The sequence below is a fragment of the Bemisia tabaci genome, chromosome 1, assembly GCF_918797505.1.
Source record: "Bemisia tabaci chromosome 1, PGI_BMITA_v3".
NCBI classification, from domain to species: Eukaryota; Metazoa; Arthropoda; class Insecta; order Hemiptera; family Aleyrodidae; genus Bemisia; species Bemisia tabaci.
The window spans coordinates 74603893-74624937 of record NC_092793.1 but is presented as its reverse complement, the minus strand read 5'-3'; the positions used below and the strand labels follow the sequence as shown (position 1 = coordinate 74624937).

General features: G+C 41.9%; 1 protein-coding gene across 2 annotated transcripts in view; it reads left to right on the top strand.

Moving 5' to 3' along the window:
- LOC109033147 (carboxypeptidase E) overlaps positions 1 to 21045 on the top strand; it is a 45112-nt gene that overhangs the window by 8294 nt on the left and 15773 nt on the right. For both annotated transcript variants that reach the window (XM_019045610.2, XM_072306156.1), the window contains exons 2-5: positions 10753 to 11010; positions 12794 to 12990; positions 15446 to 15601; positions 19915 to 20081. In XM_019045610.2, coding sequence (XP_018901155.1) covers positions 10782 to 11010; positions 12794 to 12990; positions 15446 to 15601; positions 19915 to 20081 — 749 coding nt within the window. In that variant the 5' untranslated portion in view covers positions 10753 to 10781. The remainder of the gene's footprint in view (positions 1 to 10752; positions 11011 to 12793; positions 12991 to 15445; positions 15602 to 19914; positions 20082 to 21045) is intronic.

Below are 21045 nucleotides of genomic sequence, written 5' to 3'. Positions count from 1 at the left end.
GTAAAAATTGGCGATAAGAGCTGCGGCGTTTCAAAATACCATAGGAATTCTGATAGCCGGCTAAAGAAGGCTACAGAAAATCATATAGCTGGCTGTAGAATGCGGAGAAAATCATACGGGCTATACGAAGCGATAAAAAATTATGCAGCCGGGCTATAGTTCTTATCGCCGGGCTTTACACTTTATCGCCTGGCTGTTGCTTTTTCGCCATCGATTATAAAAGGCTATAAGAAATTGTGTAGAAATTCGTGTGCTTTGGAAATCATTAAGTTTGATACGGAACCACTTTAATATTTACAAAACACACATTATATTTTCCTTTAATACAAATTTTTTTTCCATCAATTAAAATGAGAATAATCCATACAGGATGTGCAAACATTTCAAAATCATGAGTTGAATAACGCTGACTCCGCCAGATTAAGTATTAGAGCCTAACACAAAGCGGAGCGGCGATGCACTGGCGCCTACAAACCTAACAGGGATACTTCACGCATTGCGCAACGCGTGAAGTATCCCTGTTAGGTTTGTAGGCGCCAATGCGTGTTTTGCGCTGGCGCCCCGCCTGCCACGGCGCTTGAAGCAACTATTTCACACCAGAGGTATTGCACAGTATCATACGAAACTGAAGGCGCTCTAATATATTAGCAATGGCAGGCATCCATCAAAAGTACGGAGCTTTCCTCGCAAAATAAATCAAGATACTACGGCCCAAAAAGAGGGCAGTATTCCAAAAACTCACTAAGTCCTAGCATCCGTAATTAGTAACGTTTAGCATACACTTTATCGCCTGGCTGTTGCTTAATCGCCATCGGCTATAAAAGGCTATAAGAAATTGTGTAGCCGGCTATAGAAGCTATTGGAAATCTTACAGGCTGTAGGTCTATAGTATTTTGGAACACAGATTCTACCGCCAATTTTTACCAGGGTGTATATTTTTGAGAGGAAATTTGGCAACGATCTGACGATTATATGACGTTTTTACTTAGCACGGTAGTATAATTAATGAGATGGAGCGTGAGCAGTTATCCCGAGTCGTTCAAATTTGTACCGGGGTAAGAAAAAAGAGGAAGAAATCCTGCTATAGGCATGATCTCTGAAGACAAAAGCTAAAAATGCTATTCACGACCGGGAAAAAACTAGTACGCCCAATCTCAATGTGTTCAAAGTGTATAGAGAAAAGGTCATTAACTTCGACATGATAGCAAAAACCTTGGTTCAGGCAATCGTCTCTCCTCTCCCCCTCTCTAGTCCGTTTTGAGGAGATGACGGATACGCCCAAGAATTCAGTCGGCTCAGAAGAGACTGAAAAAATTTTCCGCCCAATTTTATCTTGAGGCTTAGAAGAACCCCGTTTCAAACGTTTCAATAATAAGATATCCATGGGCGTAGCTAGGTTGAGGAGGTCGGTGCTGCTCCTCTCCCTCACAAGTACGGATGGTCTCACCAGAAAAGTTTTGACCGTACTATTTACCGCGGTACCAGTAGACCCTCGTGAGGATTAATGCACCCCCCCCCCCCTAAAATTTGTTCGGCTGTGCTTATGCTATACGCTTAGACCTCTTATATTTTTGCTTGAGTGTTCCTGATTGATCAGTGGCAGATTTTTTTTTTTATTTTTTTTTTTATCGAGAGGGTAAAAGTCACGGATTATTTTGCTTTTTCCGCGAGGAGCAAAATCGAAGAGTAGTTGTCCTGCAGAGACTACCTTTTCTGTGAAGAGTGGAAGGGAAAGACTTCAGGATATCCATTGCAATGGAGGGCTCAAGAAAGGGGTTCAATACTGGCGGTGACAAGATAGAGGGCTCAGAAAGCGCTATACCTTTGTAAAACTTTGAGGTTTCAAAACCATGATTTCCGTTTTACAGTGCGCCGTTTTTATTCAAATTTATAATTTTAAAAAATTCTCGTCGATTTTTGAACGTGTATTTTGTACTATATTTTGCTGCGAGCCGAAATCTGTATCATCTCAAAATTCCTCTCATCTCGGCATCAAATTCCCTGCGGGCATAGAATATGGATGCAGTGGCACCTGTTCTTCAGCGACGGGGCGCCACTTCAATGAAGCTCATTAGTTTTTTCTTTCCATAAAAAGAACAGCCGCCGACCTTGGCATTGCCGCCGCAGACAATAACAGCTCCGCTCCACAGCCGCGTCTACGTCCAGCATCAGCTGATAGACCGCATGGACCGCATGTGAGGTTAAGAATCTCAGGTATTCCTACAAGTATTTTACCAACGGAAGTTTTGGTTAGATAGTAAGTAACAGGGCCGGGTGAGCGCCCAGATTAGGGGTCCGCGGAGCTAGTTATTGGGGGCTCTTTGGCATCCAAAATTCCAATCTCATGTCTCTAAATCCGTGTTTAAATTCTTAAAACTCCTTAAAAATCTACACTAATAAAAATTCGTCCATAGCGAAGCCAGGTTTGCAATTTTGCATGAAAGTAAAATCTTAAAGATTTCATGTGAAATATTTCTCAAAATTTCAGAAAAATATGTAAAATATGAAAAATGTTGAAAAAGATGAAAAATTTGGAAAAATATTTTTCGAAATTAAATGGAGAATTAAATGAAAGGCGACTGGTTTTTGCTTGTTGGTGTTTTTAAGTGCGTGTTGCATACCTTGCCCCTGAAAATATGTCTGATATTTTTTTCATAACTTCGTGAAATTTCACGAAATATTTCACGGACATTTTCGATTTTCCGTATTTTTCATTTCACCCGTGCAACCCTGAGCGAGGCCCGTAGGGCCGGGGTGCCGGGGTGCTATGCACCCTGGCACTCCTATGATGGTGCTTTAGTCCTCCATGAAATGTCCTCACTAGTTTTGACGATTATAACAAAATTTGACGCAGCTCTCTACGGACTAGAGCGTCTTCAGATGACGAGTTGAAAAAATACTGTGACGCTTCAGACCATTAGCGCGCGTTTGTGGTCAGTTTTGATGGAGAGGTTGGAACCAGGTGCAAAATGCGGCATCACTGCGTGCGATTAGCCGGACAAATGCGGAACCGCAAGCCATTAAATGGCGCGAATCACGCCTGACTTCATTTATTCCATTTATTTCTCCGCGCGAGCGCCTCGCCCCAGTTGTCAGCTTCTGGGAAAACACCCGTTTTCCCGCGTCGGGCGTGGGAGTGTCCCGCCCTCAATCTTGCCAACTTTTCAAAAAATATATTCACCTATCCAGGTTTCCAGGAAACCATCGGAAAATTCGTCTCTCTTCTGACGTAAAGGCGTACACGAAAAAAAAATGGATTGCTGATTTAACACTTTTGTAGTTAAACGAAGCGTCCGATATGTTTCAATGTAGATTTACAATGAGAAAATGTAATGGTTAAAATTTGAAATACCATTTGATCGTGCCCATGTTACACCCGTTGGTGTAACACCCACACTGAAAGAGAAAAGTTTGGCTCGTGAGAGCCGTAATACGTATGCACAGAGCAATATCTGGTTCACGTAACTAAACCTCCGGCTGTGAACCTCTGAAAAATCTAACAAACACTTTTCATCATATCTTACTTTACAATATAATATCATAAGAGAAACGCGTAATGCATAACGCCTAATCGTTAAAAGGGGGGGGGGAGGCGGATCGCGAAGCGATCACTGGAAAAAAAAAAAAAACACACATTAGATCTAGAGTCCAGACTCTTGAAAACATTGACAAGAAAAAGGACTCTTGATTCAATCAGATTTAAGCTTAAATCAAAAGGAAATCCGCTTAAAGTAAGAGGCTTGGTTCTTGATTTAAGCTTAAATCTGATTGAATCAAGGGTATTTTTTCTTGTCGATGTTTTAAGAGTCTGGACTCTAGATCCAATGTGTTTTTTTTTCCAGTGATCAGGGGGTGTGCTCCCGAATTCTATGAACTTCAGAGACTTTCGGAAAATTTTCACAATAAATTACACGATTTTCAATTTCATAGGAGTTCGCAACCCTGAACACGCGGCAACGCACACGTCATGATTTCCAGTGTAGGAACTCTGTAATTAAATCTATTCGGGAGCAGTTAGGATCTAGAGCGCTTGCGTTCGGTATCCGCACGGAAGCTCCGGCCGGACAACAATATCGACATCCTCTCGGTTGGACCCCTCCTATCTCTGGCCGGCAAGTCTGGGTGGAGGTATCGGAAAGCGATTAATCGAGACTGAAACCGGACACATCACACACATCGCGCACGGGGCGAATTAGTATTCCTGGTCGACTGCGCTCTGAAGCGAACGCGCTCGAGGCATGAGCGCGCGCGGCGCGAGTCGGACGCGAGGCGAAGGGCGTGGACCTGAAAATCCTCCGTTCGCGCCAAATGTCAGTTCGCTCCCCGCCGTTTTCCAGCTTACAGCTTTTACAGTCCCAGATACCTCTTGTGGGCACCTAATAACGTAAACGCATATCGTCACCTTCCAGGCAAAGTATCACAAGCGCCATGCGACGTTTAAAAATTTCCGCCGCCATCTTATTTTTTTACAGAGAAATTGTCCAACGAAGCTGTCCGAAAATTTCACTGAATTTTCTTTGTGCTGCCGATAAAATTTAGTGAAATTTCCAAACAGATTCAACCAAAAATCTCTCAGTAAAGAAATAAAATGGCGGCGGAAATTTTTAAACGTCGCATGGCGCTTGTGATACTTTGCCTGGAAGGCGACAATATGTTTGGTATATTGGATATGAAATATATACATGGTGTATTGCATGAATAAATTAATAGCCAGATCACGCAGTGGACACTCCGCACTCCCACACCCGCTCAGCGCCGCACGGTGGATCGAGTCAATAGGAGAGATCGGGCGCGCTGGAAAAAAAAAAAAAAAAAAAAAAAAAAAAAAAAAAAAAAAACACATTGGATCTTCCAGACTCCTAAAAACATCGACAAGAAAACATACTCTTGATTCAATCGGATTTTTGCTTAAATCAAGAACCAAACCTCTTAATTCAAGCGGATTTCCTTTTGATTTAAGCTTAAATGTGATTGAATCAAGAGTATTTTTTCTTGTCAATGTTTTCAAGAGTCTGGACTCTAGATCCAATGTGTTTTTTTCCCAGTGCAAAATGCGGAAACTTTAAAAGCTTGTAACTTCGTTAAATCAAAACTTATAGATTTTAAAAGTGGTTCCATTGATTTCCTCGTGAAATTTTATTCTTGAGGTTCCCTTCACAATCTGAAATGTGACGAATTAAACATCAAAATTTACAGTTTTAGTATAAAATTTAATGTCTGACCTCTCTGACACGTATTACTCGATCAATTGTGCGCCGCCAAGGGTCGTTCAAGTATTACATGGGTTGCTAAGGGGAAAGGGGGTCCAGGTTTGCCTTAGAGGACTTACGATGGGAATGAGGGTCTAGTTCACTTTAAATTTTAAAAAAATCCATTAAAAATATTTCTTTTAAAAGCTATGTTTCAGCCCCTCTCTAACACGCTCTGATAAATGTTCGGGGCTGAAATATCGCGTAAAATACCGTGTGTAATAGTCGAACTGACCCCAGCTTGCGACTTCCGTGAGAAGGCAACACCTTAATTGCAGCTTATTCTGGCCAGCTGCCCTCACTTTCAAACTAGACGACAAAAATTCATCTACTGACCACCGCTGCTCCTCGTGTAGCAACCGAGATTCTCAAATTTTCATTTAAATTATGCTGAAAATCTAAATTATCTCTCTGGAAACTGAAGCCCCTAGTCTAAAATTATTTTCTTTTACGTAGGGGGCGTTTATAAATTACGTAACGCACTTTCTTGGAATTTTTGACGTCCTCCTCCCCTCGAAACGCTTCGCAACGCAACTCCACAGTCCCTTTAATAATGACGTGACTCTTGAATCTCCTGGGAAAGAGTAAAATATACAGGGTTATTCAAAAGTCACGCACCACTGGCCATGAGGGGGGCGGCCATTTGAAATTTTCGAGTTGCCCCCCGCCCTTGTCCCCTCGAGGGGATCAAAAACTGGAAAGTACCAATGGAAGTTCCCCCCTCGATATGAGGAAAAACGTCTTAAATCGCAAATCGATATCATGATTAGAACTAGAGTTATGACCAGTGGTGCGTGACTTCTGAATAACCGTGTATAACTGGACCAAATTTGAAGTATTTTTAATTACAGTGTGACAAATAATGTCGAAGAAACGAGGATGGAACATGCATTTTATTGATAGTACTCGAATTTTCATGAGTTTTTGTGTTTTACACCAATGAAGAGGGTTACGTAATGCTGACACTGACCCTCTACCCCTTGTAACGCAGCGTAACGCAGACTCTTGCCTTCTAGAGCGTTACGTAAATTATGAACGCTCCCCCAACAAGATCCATACGCACAGTTTCTATCGATTATGCGGTATGCCAGATAATTTGAACGACGGACCACGGTTAAAGACGTTAATGTGGATTTGACCAGGAGGACCCACTAGTTCGGTCCGTCCGTACCGTTGGCCCATGGAAACCGTGGAAACCGCTGACCTTTGCGGTTCGTCACGAACCTCGGTGGCTTCCCGACACTACGGGACCTCCTCGACACCGGTCGGGGGGGGGGGGGGGGCGAAGGGGAGGTCAAGGCCCCCGTTTTCCCACGGGAGGTCGATGTCGGCTATCGGATGGCGCGAATCGGGATGATGGGATGTGCCCCGTCATTGTCTCGTTCCAATTTCTGCCTCCGAGGTCGCGGCGTCGATCATCCTTTCGTTCCCGCGCGTCGCGCGACGGTGGTCTAGGTCTAGGAAATCGCCACGCGCGGCGTCCCGACGCCGACGCCGGCGCTGCGCCGGAGATCGCGCGCGAGAGCGTTCTATCGAGAGCGAAATCGTCGATCGACGACGCCCGCTCTTGCGGCGTTGCCACAGCGGGCTGCAACTGTGGGACGCTACTATTCTTTCGTGCTAAGTTAAAATGCCGTAGAAGCACCCTAGTAAAAATTGGCAGTAGAATCTGTGTTCCAAAATACCATAGACCTACAGCCGGCTGTAAGATTTCCAATAGCTTCTGTAGCCGGCAACACAATTTCTTACGGCCTTTCATAGCCGATGGCGACTAAGCAACAGCCTGACGATAAAGTGTATGCTAAACGTTACTAATTACGGATGCTAGGACTTAGTGAGTTTTTGGACTACCGCTCTCTTTTTGGGCCGTAGTATCTTGATCGATTTTGCGAGGAAAGCTCCGTACTTTTAAAGGATGCCTGCCATTCCCAATATGTTGGAGCACCTTCAATTTCGTATGATACTGTGCAATAACTCTGGTGTGAAATAGTTGCTTCAAGCGCCGTGGTACGCTGCGGCGCGGCGGGCGGGCAGCCAGCGCGAAACGCGCACTGGCGCCTACAAACCTAACAGGGACACTTCACGCATTGCGCAATGCGTGAAGTATCCCTGTTAGGTTTGTAGGCGCCAGTGCGCCGCCGCTCCGCTTTGTGTTAGACTCTAATATTTAACTCGTGGAGTCAGCGTTTTTCAACTCATGACTTTGAAATGTTTGCACACTCTGTATGGATTATTCTCATTTTAATTGATGAAAAAAAATAATGTGCGTTTTGTAAATATTAAGGTGATTCCGTACAACCTTAAGGAATTACGGGATCGAACCGAGAAAAAGAGGCTTAAAGTTTAGCTCCTGCATAAGACTCAATGTAAAAGTTAAACTTCAAGTTCAATTTCTGCAAAATTTGCTCCAACAAAAACTTTGAATTTTTGGCGATAGATAGTAGAGTTCAAAACCACTCATAACTCAATTTTTTTTCCAAAATGTGGGTTGGTTCCTTTCTGCTTAACTCAGTCCAATTGGCATCGCTGCGATGAGAACGGTGGAAAAGCGGGTAGAAAAGCGTTTTCCGACGAGTAAATTGAATCCGCCGGCGGCGTGGAAGAGATTTCGCGCGTGCGCGCGGTGTCCATGACCTAAGTGAACCAATTCCACGGAGAAATTGAATTATTTCCCCCGTCCGGACACGCTTCCAAATTGAATTGTTTCAAAGAGAGAAAATTTCGATCCCACCAACGCAACGACCGGCGGGAGAGGCAGCTGCAGCAATGCACTTCTTCCCCTCGCCATCCGTGATCCGTGGTGAATCTCATTTTCTGACAAATGAAGATGCTTCACCGTTACCGTTAGGAATCGATTCAGAGCGCTCGAAGCTGTCTTCTCCTTGAGCCAGTTTGTAAAGTCGTTCCGGGAGAAAAAGTAATGGTAAATACGAAACTATTCAATTCAAGTTTATATGCTGTATTCAAATTCAAATGCACGAAAAGTATATAAAAGAAAAACAAATTGGGCACCACCTAAAATATTCTCTAGAACGGGTAGTCCAGTAAAAGCATAATGGAAGTGATAAAATAGTGAACTTTTGAAAGTGAGTATAATATTTAAAAGTAAATTCATTTAATAAGAATTCACTAACATTAGAAAATAGGAATTGAAAAGCGGCGGTTCCATGCGATAAAAAGAAAAATTTAATGATAGTGCTTTTCTCCAAAAAGGAGAGCCAATTATGTCTCTTAGAATTAATTTTAGCGATGAGTAAGTAGTTTATGAAGGTGAGTTGATGAATGTTGAAGACATTTTACAAAAATTGACTCATAATGAAAGAAAAATATTAGTTTTGCTGATTAACTCAGTTTCTTCAGTTTCTCCATCTTTTGTAAAGCTTAAACTCCGATTTTGCTACCACTTTTTTCTTCTTTTTTTCTTTTTTTTTCTTTCTCCCTTTCTTTCTTAAAATTTTGTGGGTTTTGATAAAGTTCAGAGAAACTTCACGAAAAATCCAAAGGCGGTATATTGTTAAAGTTTCCCGTTTAGAACATAGAATCTGAGAGGAGATTAGGCAGTGTTAAATGCAGTTGGGCTGGATCTGCCTAAAGCCGCCCAAAACCAAACGACCCGTTTTATCGCAGTAGAGGAAATACAAAGATTTGAAGGTGACTCAACTGCTTTATTAATTGATTGAAAGTAGGTCGGTGGGTACCGATTTACGAAACAAAGTACTTCAATTCAAACTATGAGTCGCGGATTCCATTCTGCAAAAGTGCCGAGTTGAATCTCAAACCTTCGTGGAATCCGTGCCAAAAAGGTTTTTAAAATACCGCATTGTCTTACCTGAATTTTTTTCATACATTGCACGTCTCCTTCATTCGTATTCCTTGTCGAGATTGCAGACAGGGTCAAAAATAAAACGCAGAGCTAACCAACGAGTTAGTGTAACTATCACGAAGCTGAAAGAGAGGCTAAGAATTTTGAAATGAATATGTACTCCACCTTCTCTTATGTATCGGTCCCGGAGAATGTTTCGATCATGTTGCCGTGCTAAGTAAGAACGTCTTACACGGAGAAAAAAACTTTGTGCGTGGGACCCGAAGTTCAGGTCATAAGGATCTCTGAAGTTTGAACTTGAAGTTGAAGTTGCTCGGATTGAGCATCTGAACACTTTATGTCCAGCTACTGAGGTTTGGGTCACACATCTGAAACTTCAGTTCTTACATCTGAAGTACTTCGGTTTTCACATCCGAAAAACTTGGGCCTTCTCAGTCCCATTGTTCGCTGCCGCGATTATCCGAATGTGAGTTCGAATAATCGCGCCAAACTCGGTGCGGTCGGCGTCAAAATCATATCTGCGCCTGCAAGACTGCAGGAATACTTCATGCATTGCGCCAAACAGTGCGATCGGCGTCAAACGCATGTTAGCGCATGTTGTTACAGGACTGCATGAATACTTCTCGCATTGCACCAAACGCAATGGGAAAATGGACCACTAGACAAGGTACGAATTTCAGCATTCTGATACATGTTTCTTGACCAAAATTTGACGTAGAACACGATGCGCACCACGAACACTACCGAAATCAACCTTCTACGAAGATATTTAATGATTCTCAATGCGTGAATTCAAACCACCCGCTCTTGAAAAATCAATGCTCTACGTGATTCACAACTCGCGCTAAACGTTATCGCAACAGTCTCTGCGATATAAAAATCTAGCAACCTCGATCTTGACGCTTTAGCTCAACTATAGCAAATTGCTTATAGCTTGAACAACACATGGTGGGACATGAACATTGCTCGATTGAGACGCTTGCAGGCTTGCTGAAATCGTTGTAGTGCGCGATTTGACTCACGTAGAGCTTTGAGTTCATTGTGAGTGGGCAGTTCAAATTCCTCGGAACCAATGTGAAATAAAAACGTTAATGTCTTCGTTAGGAGTTGATTTCAGTAATTTTCGTTGTGCGAATCGTGTTTAACGTGAAATTCTGGTTAAGAAACATGTATCAGATTGCTTAAATTCTTACCTTGTCCGGTGGTCCATTGGGATGACCAGTTCGCGGACAGGACAACCGTGGAGGTAGTCAGTCCGCGGACGCGGCAAAAAATTTGCTCAATCCGCGAGCTGGGCAATCTTGCCAACGGGGCGTAACATATGTCTACGAGCGTTTTGATGAATGTGATGATAATAGACCGTATTCGATAACGGTTCGATGTATCGTTTGGTTCAAAACAATAGAACATAACCTCAAACCAAACTATTAGGATTTGAGTTGGAAAAGCTGAAAATGAGAAATTTCCTAACAATTTCACTTTGCATTGGCATTTGATACTCAAAAGAATAAAAAATCTGTTACAAAAGACCCGTTCTCTCAGATTTCTGAATTTACTTTTGAGGCTATGTTTATGTTTTGAACCAATCGATATCGATACAATTTCACCCGTTTGATGTATCGAATATGATCTATATGAATTGGGTTTTAGTTTATAAGTGTTTTTGTTTGTGTGTTGCAGGAATCGTTCGGGTTCGGGTTGGGTGAAGGATGCGGGTAGCGGCGGTGCTGGTGGCCTGGGCGCTGAGCCTGGCGGCGGCGGCGGCGGACAAGTTCGAGTGGCGTCACCACACCAACGAGGAGATCGAGCAGATCCTCACCAACGTCTACCGCCGATGCCCTAACGTCACCAACGTATACGAGCTCAGCGAGCGCTCCGTCCGCGGCGTCCCGCTCTTCGTCATCGAGTTCTCCTCCAAGCCCGGCCGACACCAAAAATGTAAGCACCCTATAACAATGAGATACAGGGTTATTCAAAAGTCACGCACCACTGGCCATAACTTTGGTTCTAATTATGATATAGATTTGCGGTTCAAGACGTGTTTCTTCATATCTAGGAGGAAACTTTACTAGGTACTTTCCAGTTTTTGATCCCCTCGGGGGGCCGATCACCTCAAAAATTTCAAATGGCCACCCCCCTCATGGCCGGTGGTGCGAGACTTGTGAATAACCCTGTATGATAGACAGGGCCGGACTTGTATTTTTAGCGCCTTAGGCTAAACTTAGGGTGGCGCCCCTAAAAGTAGGCGCTCTCGAGGGGGGGGGGGGGGTCCAGACGCCCCTCCCCCCAGATCGGAAGGAGGATGTTAGATGCCAGGAAAATGTTCAAATTCACCTTTGAAAAAACACGATTTTAAACAGTTTTGAGGAACGTTTACGTTTTAATAAGTTACGTTTTTTAATGCATTCTCAAAAATTTTGCGCCCCTCAGAATGTTGCACCGTAGGCTATAGCCTACGTAGCCTATTGGTAAATCCGGCTGTGATGATAGACAGCCCGTGATAAGATATACAATAAAAAACAATTTAAAAAGCGGGTAACAAGGCTGAAAAGTTCACTCGCAAGACCAAGACGTTTCGGCTGAAATTTCAGCCATCCTCAGTTGAATGAATAAAAATAAAAATAGTGGAAAATCTAAAATAGTACCTGACTGTACATTTCAAATTGAGAATGTTGTTATGACAGAAATTTTGATAACACAGTCAACAAAACTCACTGTGTGTGTGTGAACTTTTTAGCTTTGTTACGCGCTTTCTAAATTGTTTTTTATTGCACCCCAACAATGCTGCCGTGCCAAGGAAAAACGCCGTATGAACCTTCAGGCGTCGCCAAATTTTCGTTGGTAAATCAAGAATTTTCCGGAAAATTTGTCAATATTTATCTTTCAATTTTTCGGATAATTTTGTTCGCAATTTTACCTAAAGTTCTTGAAAATTTCTCGGAAAAACATTCATAACTTTCCTCAAAAATAAACATTTTATCGAAGGAAATTTGGCAACTCTAGAATGTTCATACGGCGTTCTTCCTTCTCTCCTAGCAGAATGGGCCAGTTGCGCTGGTAACAGAATTGTGTCATGATGCTTGATTCTTATAGATTAGTTAAAAATAAGACGATCTGTCCGAACAGCAACTTTCTACGTTCAATATGAACCGTTATATCGCCCTGTGAAGAGTCGAGTTTTTGACCTCAGCAACTGCGTCAATGGCACCCTTGGTTTCCTCCACCTTGTTTCATCAGTCAGTGTGACGTAAATTTGCACTTGTTGATCAACATGAAATTCTGATGAAAGGAAGGAGGAAGAAAGAGGTAAGGAAAGGAGGAAAGAGGAAGGAAAGACGCTTCCATTTGGCAATTTTTCATGACATAATTAACTCAAACTGCTTGGGTATTAGATGCTTCAAAAATTCAATAATTTTCTGGAGCATGCCCCCGGACCCCTCTGTACGCCTCCCCCCCCCTCCCCGGTTTGAGGTGTCTGAATCCACCTATGATGGAAATTTCTTACAAAAGAATTATAAAAAGCATACCACTGTATTTTTCAAGTTTTATGTATAAAAAAAAACTTTAAAAAATAATAAAAAAAAATTCTTTATGATCTTAGAGAATTTCACTTTAATTTCGAAAAGATGTTTTCGAAACATTTATTTCAGTGACGTTGACCGTTTCTAACGACAAAAAAAGTCGCTCTTTTCTGAAGGTGTCGTGTTTTTGTGTGTTGCAGTCAAGCCAGAGTTTAAATACATCGGCAATATGCACGGTAATGAAGTTCTAGGCCGGGAGCTGCTGTTGAAACTGGCCGACTACATGTGTGACGCATACCTGGCCGGCGATGAAGAAATCGTAGATCTCATCCAGTCAACTAGGATCCACATTATGCCCTCCATGAATCCTGATGGCTGGCAATTAGCGTATGACACGGTAATATTCAGTTTCCTCCGAAAAGTTCGATTTAGGAACAAGCGAAAGAATCTCGTAGATTGGAGTTTTCTGGGCCATTGACTCAGGGCCAGTCTAGGGCTCCGGGGTCATTTATGAAATGCGTAACGCTGCAAATCGGATTTTTGACCCCCGTAACGCGCCCGTAACACGGATCTGCACCCTTCTAAAAACCACGCAACGCTTTGCAATAAATTAGCGATTAATTTATTGGGTTTTCAACACTGTAAATTATGATGGCTGATTTACACTGAGTTACAAGTGAGTAAGAAAAGAAAAAAAAGAATGATGTTCTAAATATCCGTTTCGGCACCAGTTGGTTTTTACGGTAAACCCGACGAACTGCAATGACGGGATAAAAACGAAAAGAGAAAAAGTTTGAGGTAAAGTTTATTAACCGAAATAAAACAGGTAGGCGTTGCACAAATGGACGTATTGCTGTCAAACGGAACTACGTGCATTGAGACATGAGCCCTGAGACCCATGAGAATACATGCATAACAGGGTTCACGCCATGATGCACATAGTTCTGTTTGGCAGAAATACGTCCAAATTATCCAAAAAGAAAGGCGAAAGAAGTGATCGTTGCTCGATGCTGAGGAGGTAGTTGAAACTTTCACAATATGCACTTCACACATAAAGACATTAATGAGAGCAGTTGGATGTGACACTGTGGTCAAAAGATGTTAAAGGACCTCTGGTCAAGAAGATGTTGGAAAAGTCTTAGATTTAAGCGCAGCGCACGCTTATATAGACTTGTTGACGTCACGGGCGGCGAGACAACAAGCTTACGCGTGTTGGGCTGGCTATAATTTATGTAACTACCAGCTGCAAGTCTAGTAATTAAAATTAATGTAGATGGACTGATTGATTTGAAGAAAAGAAGATTTGAAACCGAAAAGTAGACTTCAGGAAATGAAAATGAATTTTAGGGAAACAAATTGAAAAGTGTTAACACGCTTCATTCAATACCTCTTTTCCATGTTAGCTTTATATTCTAGATTAATGAAAATCCCCCCTCCCCGGGTCAATTTTTTTCATCTTCGATTTTTAGAAAAATCAGCGCTACGCGCAAATTCTGGCATTACGTAACGTAGCACAGAGCACCGCGCCCGCACTTCCTCTCCTGCCCAGAGCATAACGAATTCTGTGAGCGGCCGTCTGGTCAGGGCTGTTTTAACCAAATTTATGGGAGGGGAGTAAAGAAAAATTTACTAAAATGTCCAAAAATAGGTTATAATTTATAAATAGGAGGAGGGTTTCTTCCCATTGCCCTCTTCAAATGATGCTCTTGCAAGGACTTTGATTTTTGGAGACTGGTTTATATCGTATCGTAAGAGTATCTGGTAAAGCATCTACTGAGGAGCATCATGTACAGCACCTGTTTTTGAGCGTTCAGTTCATCAGTGTGACTAATTTTTATCCTCCTGAATATAAAACCATTCCAACCCAACTAGGATTTCATAACAAGAGTTTATTTACTCTACTTAAAATCCTAATGATAACCTCCTACGCTTGCTGCTTATCAATATCCTTTTTTACCGAATTTAAGACGATTTAATTACTATTTCAGTAATGATTATAACAGGATGACCTGACCTGTTTTAGCAAGAGCTTTAGATCATATAAAAGGGGGCAGGGTAGTGGGTCCGAGCTCCTGAAATTTCCCCTTGACTGCGTCTCTCCGTGCAGTTTACAATTCCAATTTGAAGCAATATCTTAGTAGCAATCAAATGCACGGTGTCTACTCCTGCAATTTAACAGTCATGAATGAAACTCGATCGCTCGGTTTGAACAGATGCCACGAACGTCGAATGTTGATACTACTGAGACAATATTTGTACGACAATATTTTTGATGAAGCAGCGTTTTCAAATCTGCGTCACACCATGCACTGGAAAAAAAACCACATTGGATCTAGAGTCCAGACTCTTGAAAACATTGACAAGAAAAAAGACTCTTGATTCAATCAGATTTAAGCTTAAATCAAAATGAAATCCGCTCAAATTAAAAGGCTTGGTTCTTGATTTAAGCTTAAATCTGATTGAATCAAGAGTATGTTTTCTTGTCGATGTTTTTAAGAGTCTGGACTCTAGATCCAATGTGTTTTTTTCCAGTGTAGGTCCTCATATTCTCAACTGCATGTCCTCGCTGTGCTTAATAAGTCAAGATTTTAGCAGGGAGTGACGTCAAAAGATACATATTGAAATCGGATTCTTTTTTTTTTACCATATACCCCAGTTTCTTTTTATTTCATGCTTTCTTGAATTTTCAGGTGTAGTGTAAGTAAGTATCATTTTAGAGCTGTTATACGTAATTTCAAATTTCTTGAAGACTTGCTCGAATTTGGATTTTGCTCTGACAAAATTCATAAAACATTATTTCAGGACTACAATTTCATTTCGAAACTTTGTGACGGAGTTTTGTTTTATTGCAGGGCTGCCAGCACTACTTGCGGGGGCGCTCCAATAACAATAGCATTGATCTCAATAGGAATTTCCCGAATTTGGACAGGATCGTTTTCGGAAATGAGCAGGCTCATATCGACCACAACAACCATCTCCTGGACATGGTCGATCGGCTCACCGAACCAGTAAGTTGAATTTGCAAGACCTAAGGGCGACATCCCACGAAGCGATTATGACATTTCGTCTTACCATTTTGAGGGTTGGTTTAAAAGATCCCTCATAAGTAAAATCGACCGGAAACCAGACCAGGAGGTATTGAAACTTTCAAAATTTTGAAAGTTTGAGAGCTCAGTTCTTGTGCCGCGATTTTAATACCTCTAGTCTCGACATTAACGCTCCTGTGACGTAAGATCATTCCTTAATTTTCACGTAAGCCCTGTCGTCCATGGAACTCAATGTTTTTCAGAGCTTACGTGGAAATAGAGATACGCCCTTAAGTCCGAGGTGCGATGATTTGTTAAAATTTTATTATCAGAAACATTGAAGATACACGAAGAACCCAATCGAGCCAAAGAATCAGTTAGAACGTCCTGTTTTTTCTTCATCTGTTTTCTATTTGAGACAATCAGGATTCTCATTATCGTGATGAAATTCTTGTTATGACAACAACTAGAAACCAGACGGGACAACCAGAATTTCGGTGTTTCATATAGAGAAGCCTGATGAGGAGAATATTAACGAGAGGTACTTCGCATGCTCTGGAAAGTTACTCTCCTCACGGGTAAGTCGAGAGTCGTCTTAAAAGCACAGCGTGATTTACGTGATTATTTTCAGTAACTACGTCTCCCTGTGGAGTGTAAAATTAGCGACCGCTGCGCGCTTCTTACAGCCCATAAATGTCCGTATCAATCGGGATATTTTACTTTTAGGTAATCTTTAGTGCAAAGGTAGGAGCACATTGTACTTGGGAGATCATCACAAACGCCTTCTAATAATAAATGTTTAAAAGTGCAGGAAGAAAAACAAGCGAGGCAGGGGCGATGCAAAATCTCGGTCCAAAAACCGGAGACGGAAACGTAAACGCAAGGCGCACCAGGTATCGTGTCAGTCAAAAATCAGTCCCCGCACTTCATTTAAACGCATTTTATGGCACAACATGACTCACATTATCGATCCCTCTCATCACCTTTACCAGTCATGCGTTCTTCAGTGAACGGAACGTTTCTTGGAAGTTAAGTTGAAGTTAAGTTTCGTAAACCTATCTCTGTGTGGACAAGGCCTTCCATTCATAAGAAATGAACGAAAAAATTACGCAAGAGCAAACATAAATGTGGATTAATGATTTTAACTTCCGCCGCCGCGCCGCGCCTTGCAGACCGCACTGTGTGTGACGCAATGCGTGAAGTATTCACGCAGTCTTGTAGGCGCTATGCATCTCACGCTGATCGCACTGTGTTTGCCGCAATGCGTGAGGTATTCATGCATTCTTGTAGGCGCTATCCGTTTCACGCTGTCCGCAATGACCGCAGTGACCGCACTGTGTTTGATGCAATGCGTGAAGTATTCATGCAGTCTTGTAGGCGCTAATATGTGTTACATGCCGATCGCGCCGCGCCGAGGGCTTCTCCTTTTCATCTCAAGTCCTCGTCATCATTTCTCTCTAGGTATGTCGCGCTGTTCCAGGCCAAATTGCGTGTTTGGTTTCTCTCTTAACTCGACTAATTAAAGGTGCTGCCTCTTGTATCACTGAAAGACGACAAAAGTAGAAATTACTATACTCTCAGAAAATTAAAGATTTTGTCGCCTTTTCTCGTTTGTAATTTTTCTTTTCTATATCCGAATTTTTTTCATACCTACATTTAAAACAAACCGCAAAATTTGCCGCTCCCTATAGCTTTGCCGCCATGGGCCGCGGCCCATGTGGCCACCCCCTTAATCCGGCCCTGCCTGCCAGGAGGCCTTATCGGGGTGAAAAATGGAACCAATGGCCGGGGCGGTAAAAGGATAAATATCTAGCGAATTTTTGCGTTTAAATTTGATTCATTTTGATATCATATCCGAAGGATCTTCGATTATTATGTCCTCCAAATCAACGTGTTTAGCAGTTTCATCTAAAACAGCTGAAGGCCAGCATGAATCCATTTTTTGTCTTAAAAAATGTTGTTCCGTTGATTTAGGCCGAGAAGTAACAAGGCGTAAAATATATCTGAATTGAATACCCGTTTGAGGGTAAAAAAAAATCTGACATCCCTGGGGGGCTCATGACTTGTCCGATTGACCTCTCCGTTCAGTCCGAGGGCAGAAAAGCCTGTGCACCACGCGTTAACGTGATAAAAGATATTTAATTTGTGAATCTGATATTGAAAGACAGATCAAAGCAAGGAAAATTGAAACTAGATAAAGCATTTAACGCTTCTCCATCAGTAAGATACAGGAGGTAGAATTTTAGGCAGGAACATTGAGGAACGGGGCTAATGGCGAGAACACACGAGACGAGTGTATAATTCGGCGAAATCTCATTCCGCGGGATGGAGGAGGCGGCGCTTTGACATTTTACTCGCTCGATGTCAACATTTGAAACTTGGCAAGTTCATTTTCATTTGAGCTACCTGGTCCAAAAGAATGTTTGCACACCAGAGCTCATCTGAAAATAAACTTGACCGATTCATATGAGGATTATGATTAGTAGCTCTTGGAGAGTTTCGGTTCAATTCCACGACTACTTTCTCACCTTTTGCGGTTTACCCATGCAAGTCGATGAATACTACTGCCGTGCTGAGGAAGAACGCCGTATGAGACATCAGACGTTGCCAAATTTCCTCCGACAAAACACTAATTTTCAGACAAATTTTTGAATATGTTTCTGCCAATTTTTCAGATAATTTTGCTCGCAATTTGACCTAAAGTCCCTGAAAATTTCAGGGAAAAATATTCATATCTTTCCTTAAAAATAAACATTTTATTGAAGGAAATTTGGCAACTCTCGAATGTTCATACGGCGTTCTTCCTTAGACGCAGGCGTTTAGACGCAGAGACGACGTTCAAAGTACCATTTATATTTTTTGCAAGAAATGAAGATTCAGATAGTGCCAACAGCTATCGTGGAGAGTTAGGATTTACAAAATTGGCCGCACTGTTTTCCTGCTATTTTAAATCCAGTTTAAATAGTCGATTCCAGGCGGAGGCATAAAATTTATTGAAATATATAGATACGAGATAGACCCATTTTCTAGCCAATTTTATAATCCACGATTCCTGTTTTCGAATTTTAACTCTGATGACCCGCTGATTATCAGCGCTAATTATAAAACCATCAACAGCCAATGCTTGATAATTCCTATGTGTCATTATTATCGATCGAAAAATAGAGCGATAGATCATTCATGTTTTCCGCCTGCCTATACAGGTTATAATTGATTGAATAAAATCTGTGTTGTAATTAAGGGAAAAGTTCCATCGACCAGAATGTGCTTTGTAAATAATCGAAAAAAAAAGTTCCATAATATTTTCAGTCAAGTATAGGAACCGAACTGCAGTTCAGCTAACCGAAAGTTTCTGATAAACACATTAAGACGGAAGTTGTCAATAATTTCGGCTGTTTGAACTGAAGGTCTATTTCTATGGCTTAATTTTCGATTACTGGGATCGAAAGCTTTGGTGTTTCACATGAATTGAAATTCAGGTCGTCCCGGAATTTATGTAACGTGTCCTCCATATATCACCAAGTCACCTAAATGATCGCAATAATTCTGGCCATTTTCATTGGGGTGACAATTATTTGTATTTAAAGCTTATGCACGATAAATCGGTGCACGAATGGATGAGAATGCTGATGGTTTATTTTGATGATATAATATGATCCCTGGGAAAACTAGAGACCTGGACTGGATTTTTATCAGCATTAACTATGTATCTGGTTACGACAACCAGCCATGGGACAAGAACTGTCAGAAATTTAGCACTGACTGGGTATTAAATTTTCTGGGGAATTCCATAACCATTAAAATCATTGTTTTTGTTTTTTGGATGGTGTCAGGAGTTACTGACTCTTCGGATCGGAAATATGCTGAACAAGACCCAGCGGGCTGATTATTGAAATGATAGACAAAGCTATAGACAAAGAAGACATAAGAAGTATGGAGCGATCTTGTTGGTTGAAATCTGTGGTTTCTATAGACTAAGGAAGAAAATGATGGGATAACTGTAGGGTTTCTCGTGGGTTGCCGTTAGTTAGTCTATCCCTTTGTCCATTTCAACCACCCGCTTCCACTAATAGAATCCCTCCATATTCTTTTTATCTTCTTTGTCTATATCTTTGTCTATCAATTTTGATAATCGGCCGGCAGGTACGGTAAGGACAATCCATTCCGGTATCCATATTTATTTCCCCCGCACACTCATTGTAAATGCAAAGAAAAGCTTAAAAGCGGCTTGCGATTTTCTTTAGCATTCAATGTTCTACAACTATTTTCTATCTTCTGCAATTTTGTTTTCGCAGATCCAACCAGAAACGAAGGCCGTCATGCGCTGGATCATGAAGGTACCGTTCGTTCTCTCGGCCAATTTGCACGGAGGGGATCTCGTCGCCAACTACCCGTACGATGAGAGCCGCTCGGGTCAAGAAACCGGCGAGTATACGTCAAGTCCGGACGACGAAACTTTTAGGTATGTTAGGTTCCATCTGAAATCGTTTTTTTTTTTTTTTTTTTTTTTTTTTTTTTCATGGCTTACTTCAAGTACCCTTAAGGGGGTACTCCAGCGCTTGTAGTTATAGGCCCATCGCCCCTCAGTCCTTAAACAACAACCAGCCCCAGGCAACTGTTAAGACCATCAAAATCAGGCTGTCTGGTCGGGAATTGACCCAGGAACCTCCTGATCAAAGAGTCAGTGCTACAACTGCTATACCATAGGGGTCTAGTGCCTAGGCGTGGCGTGCTTTGCAATCTATCATATTTCCCCCATTTGAAGCTGTGGTACATAATCGATTATTAAGGTGTTCGCTGCGAACACCCTGTTTATCGATACTTTTCCATAGGTTTAAATGACCGATCAATCGATATATCGCAAAGCACGCCACGCCACTGATCTAGTGAAAACTACTCGTAAAATATGAGAGGAATTGACGGAGTAGTTAATAGTGAAAGGGGGAAGTCCAGGGGTGTGATTTCCCTATGAAACATTTCTCGATACGATACTGATGGTGAGACATGTCTTCGATTTGCAGGTTTTCCCCACTACGGATCACCTTAAGATTGGTTGGTTGGTGGTGACCAACAGAAAAGCCACATGGAACGGTCGTTCACTGGCGGTGAGAGGGGGGTGGGAGGAAGCTCAATTCTCGTCCTATCTCCAAACCTGAAAATTACACGATTTTTTTTTTTTCTTCAAAACTGAGGATTTAAATTTATGAAATTGTCCTCGTAAGCTCACTTGAAGATCAATCGTCAGTTATTTCAATATATTCATACTTTCTAGACGAACATGGATAAAAGAAATTCGATCACATGGCCGAAGTTCGGTGTTTCGCATTGATTCGGTGTATTGAGCTCCCGTGAATAATAAGTTGAATTTCACTCAAGATGACTGAAAAGACTGTGAAAGGTTGGCGACAAGGGGTGGCAGAGGAGAT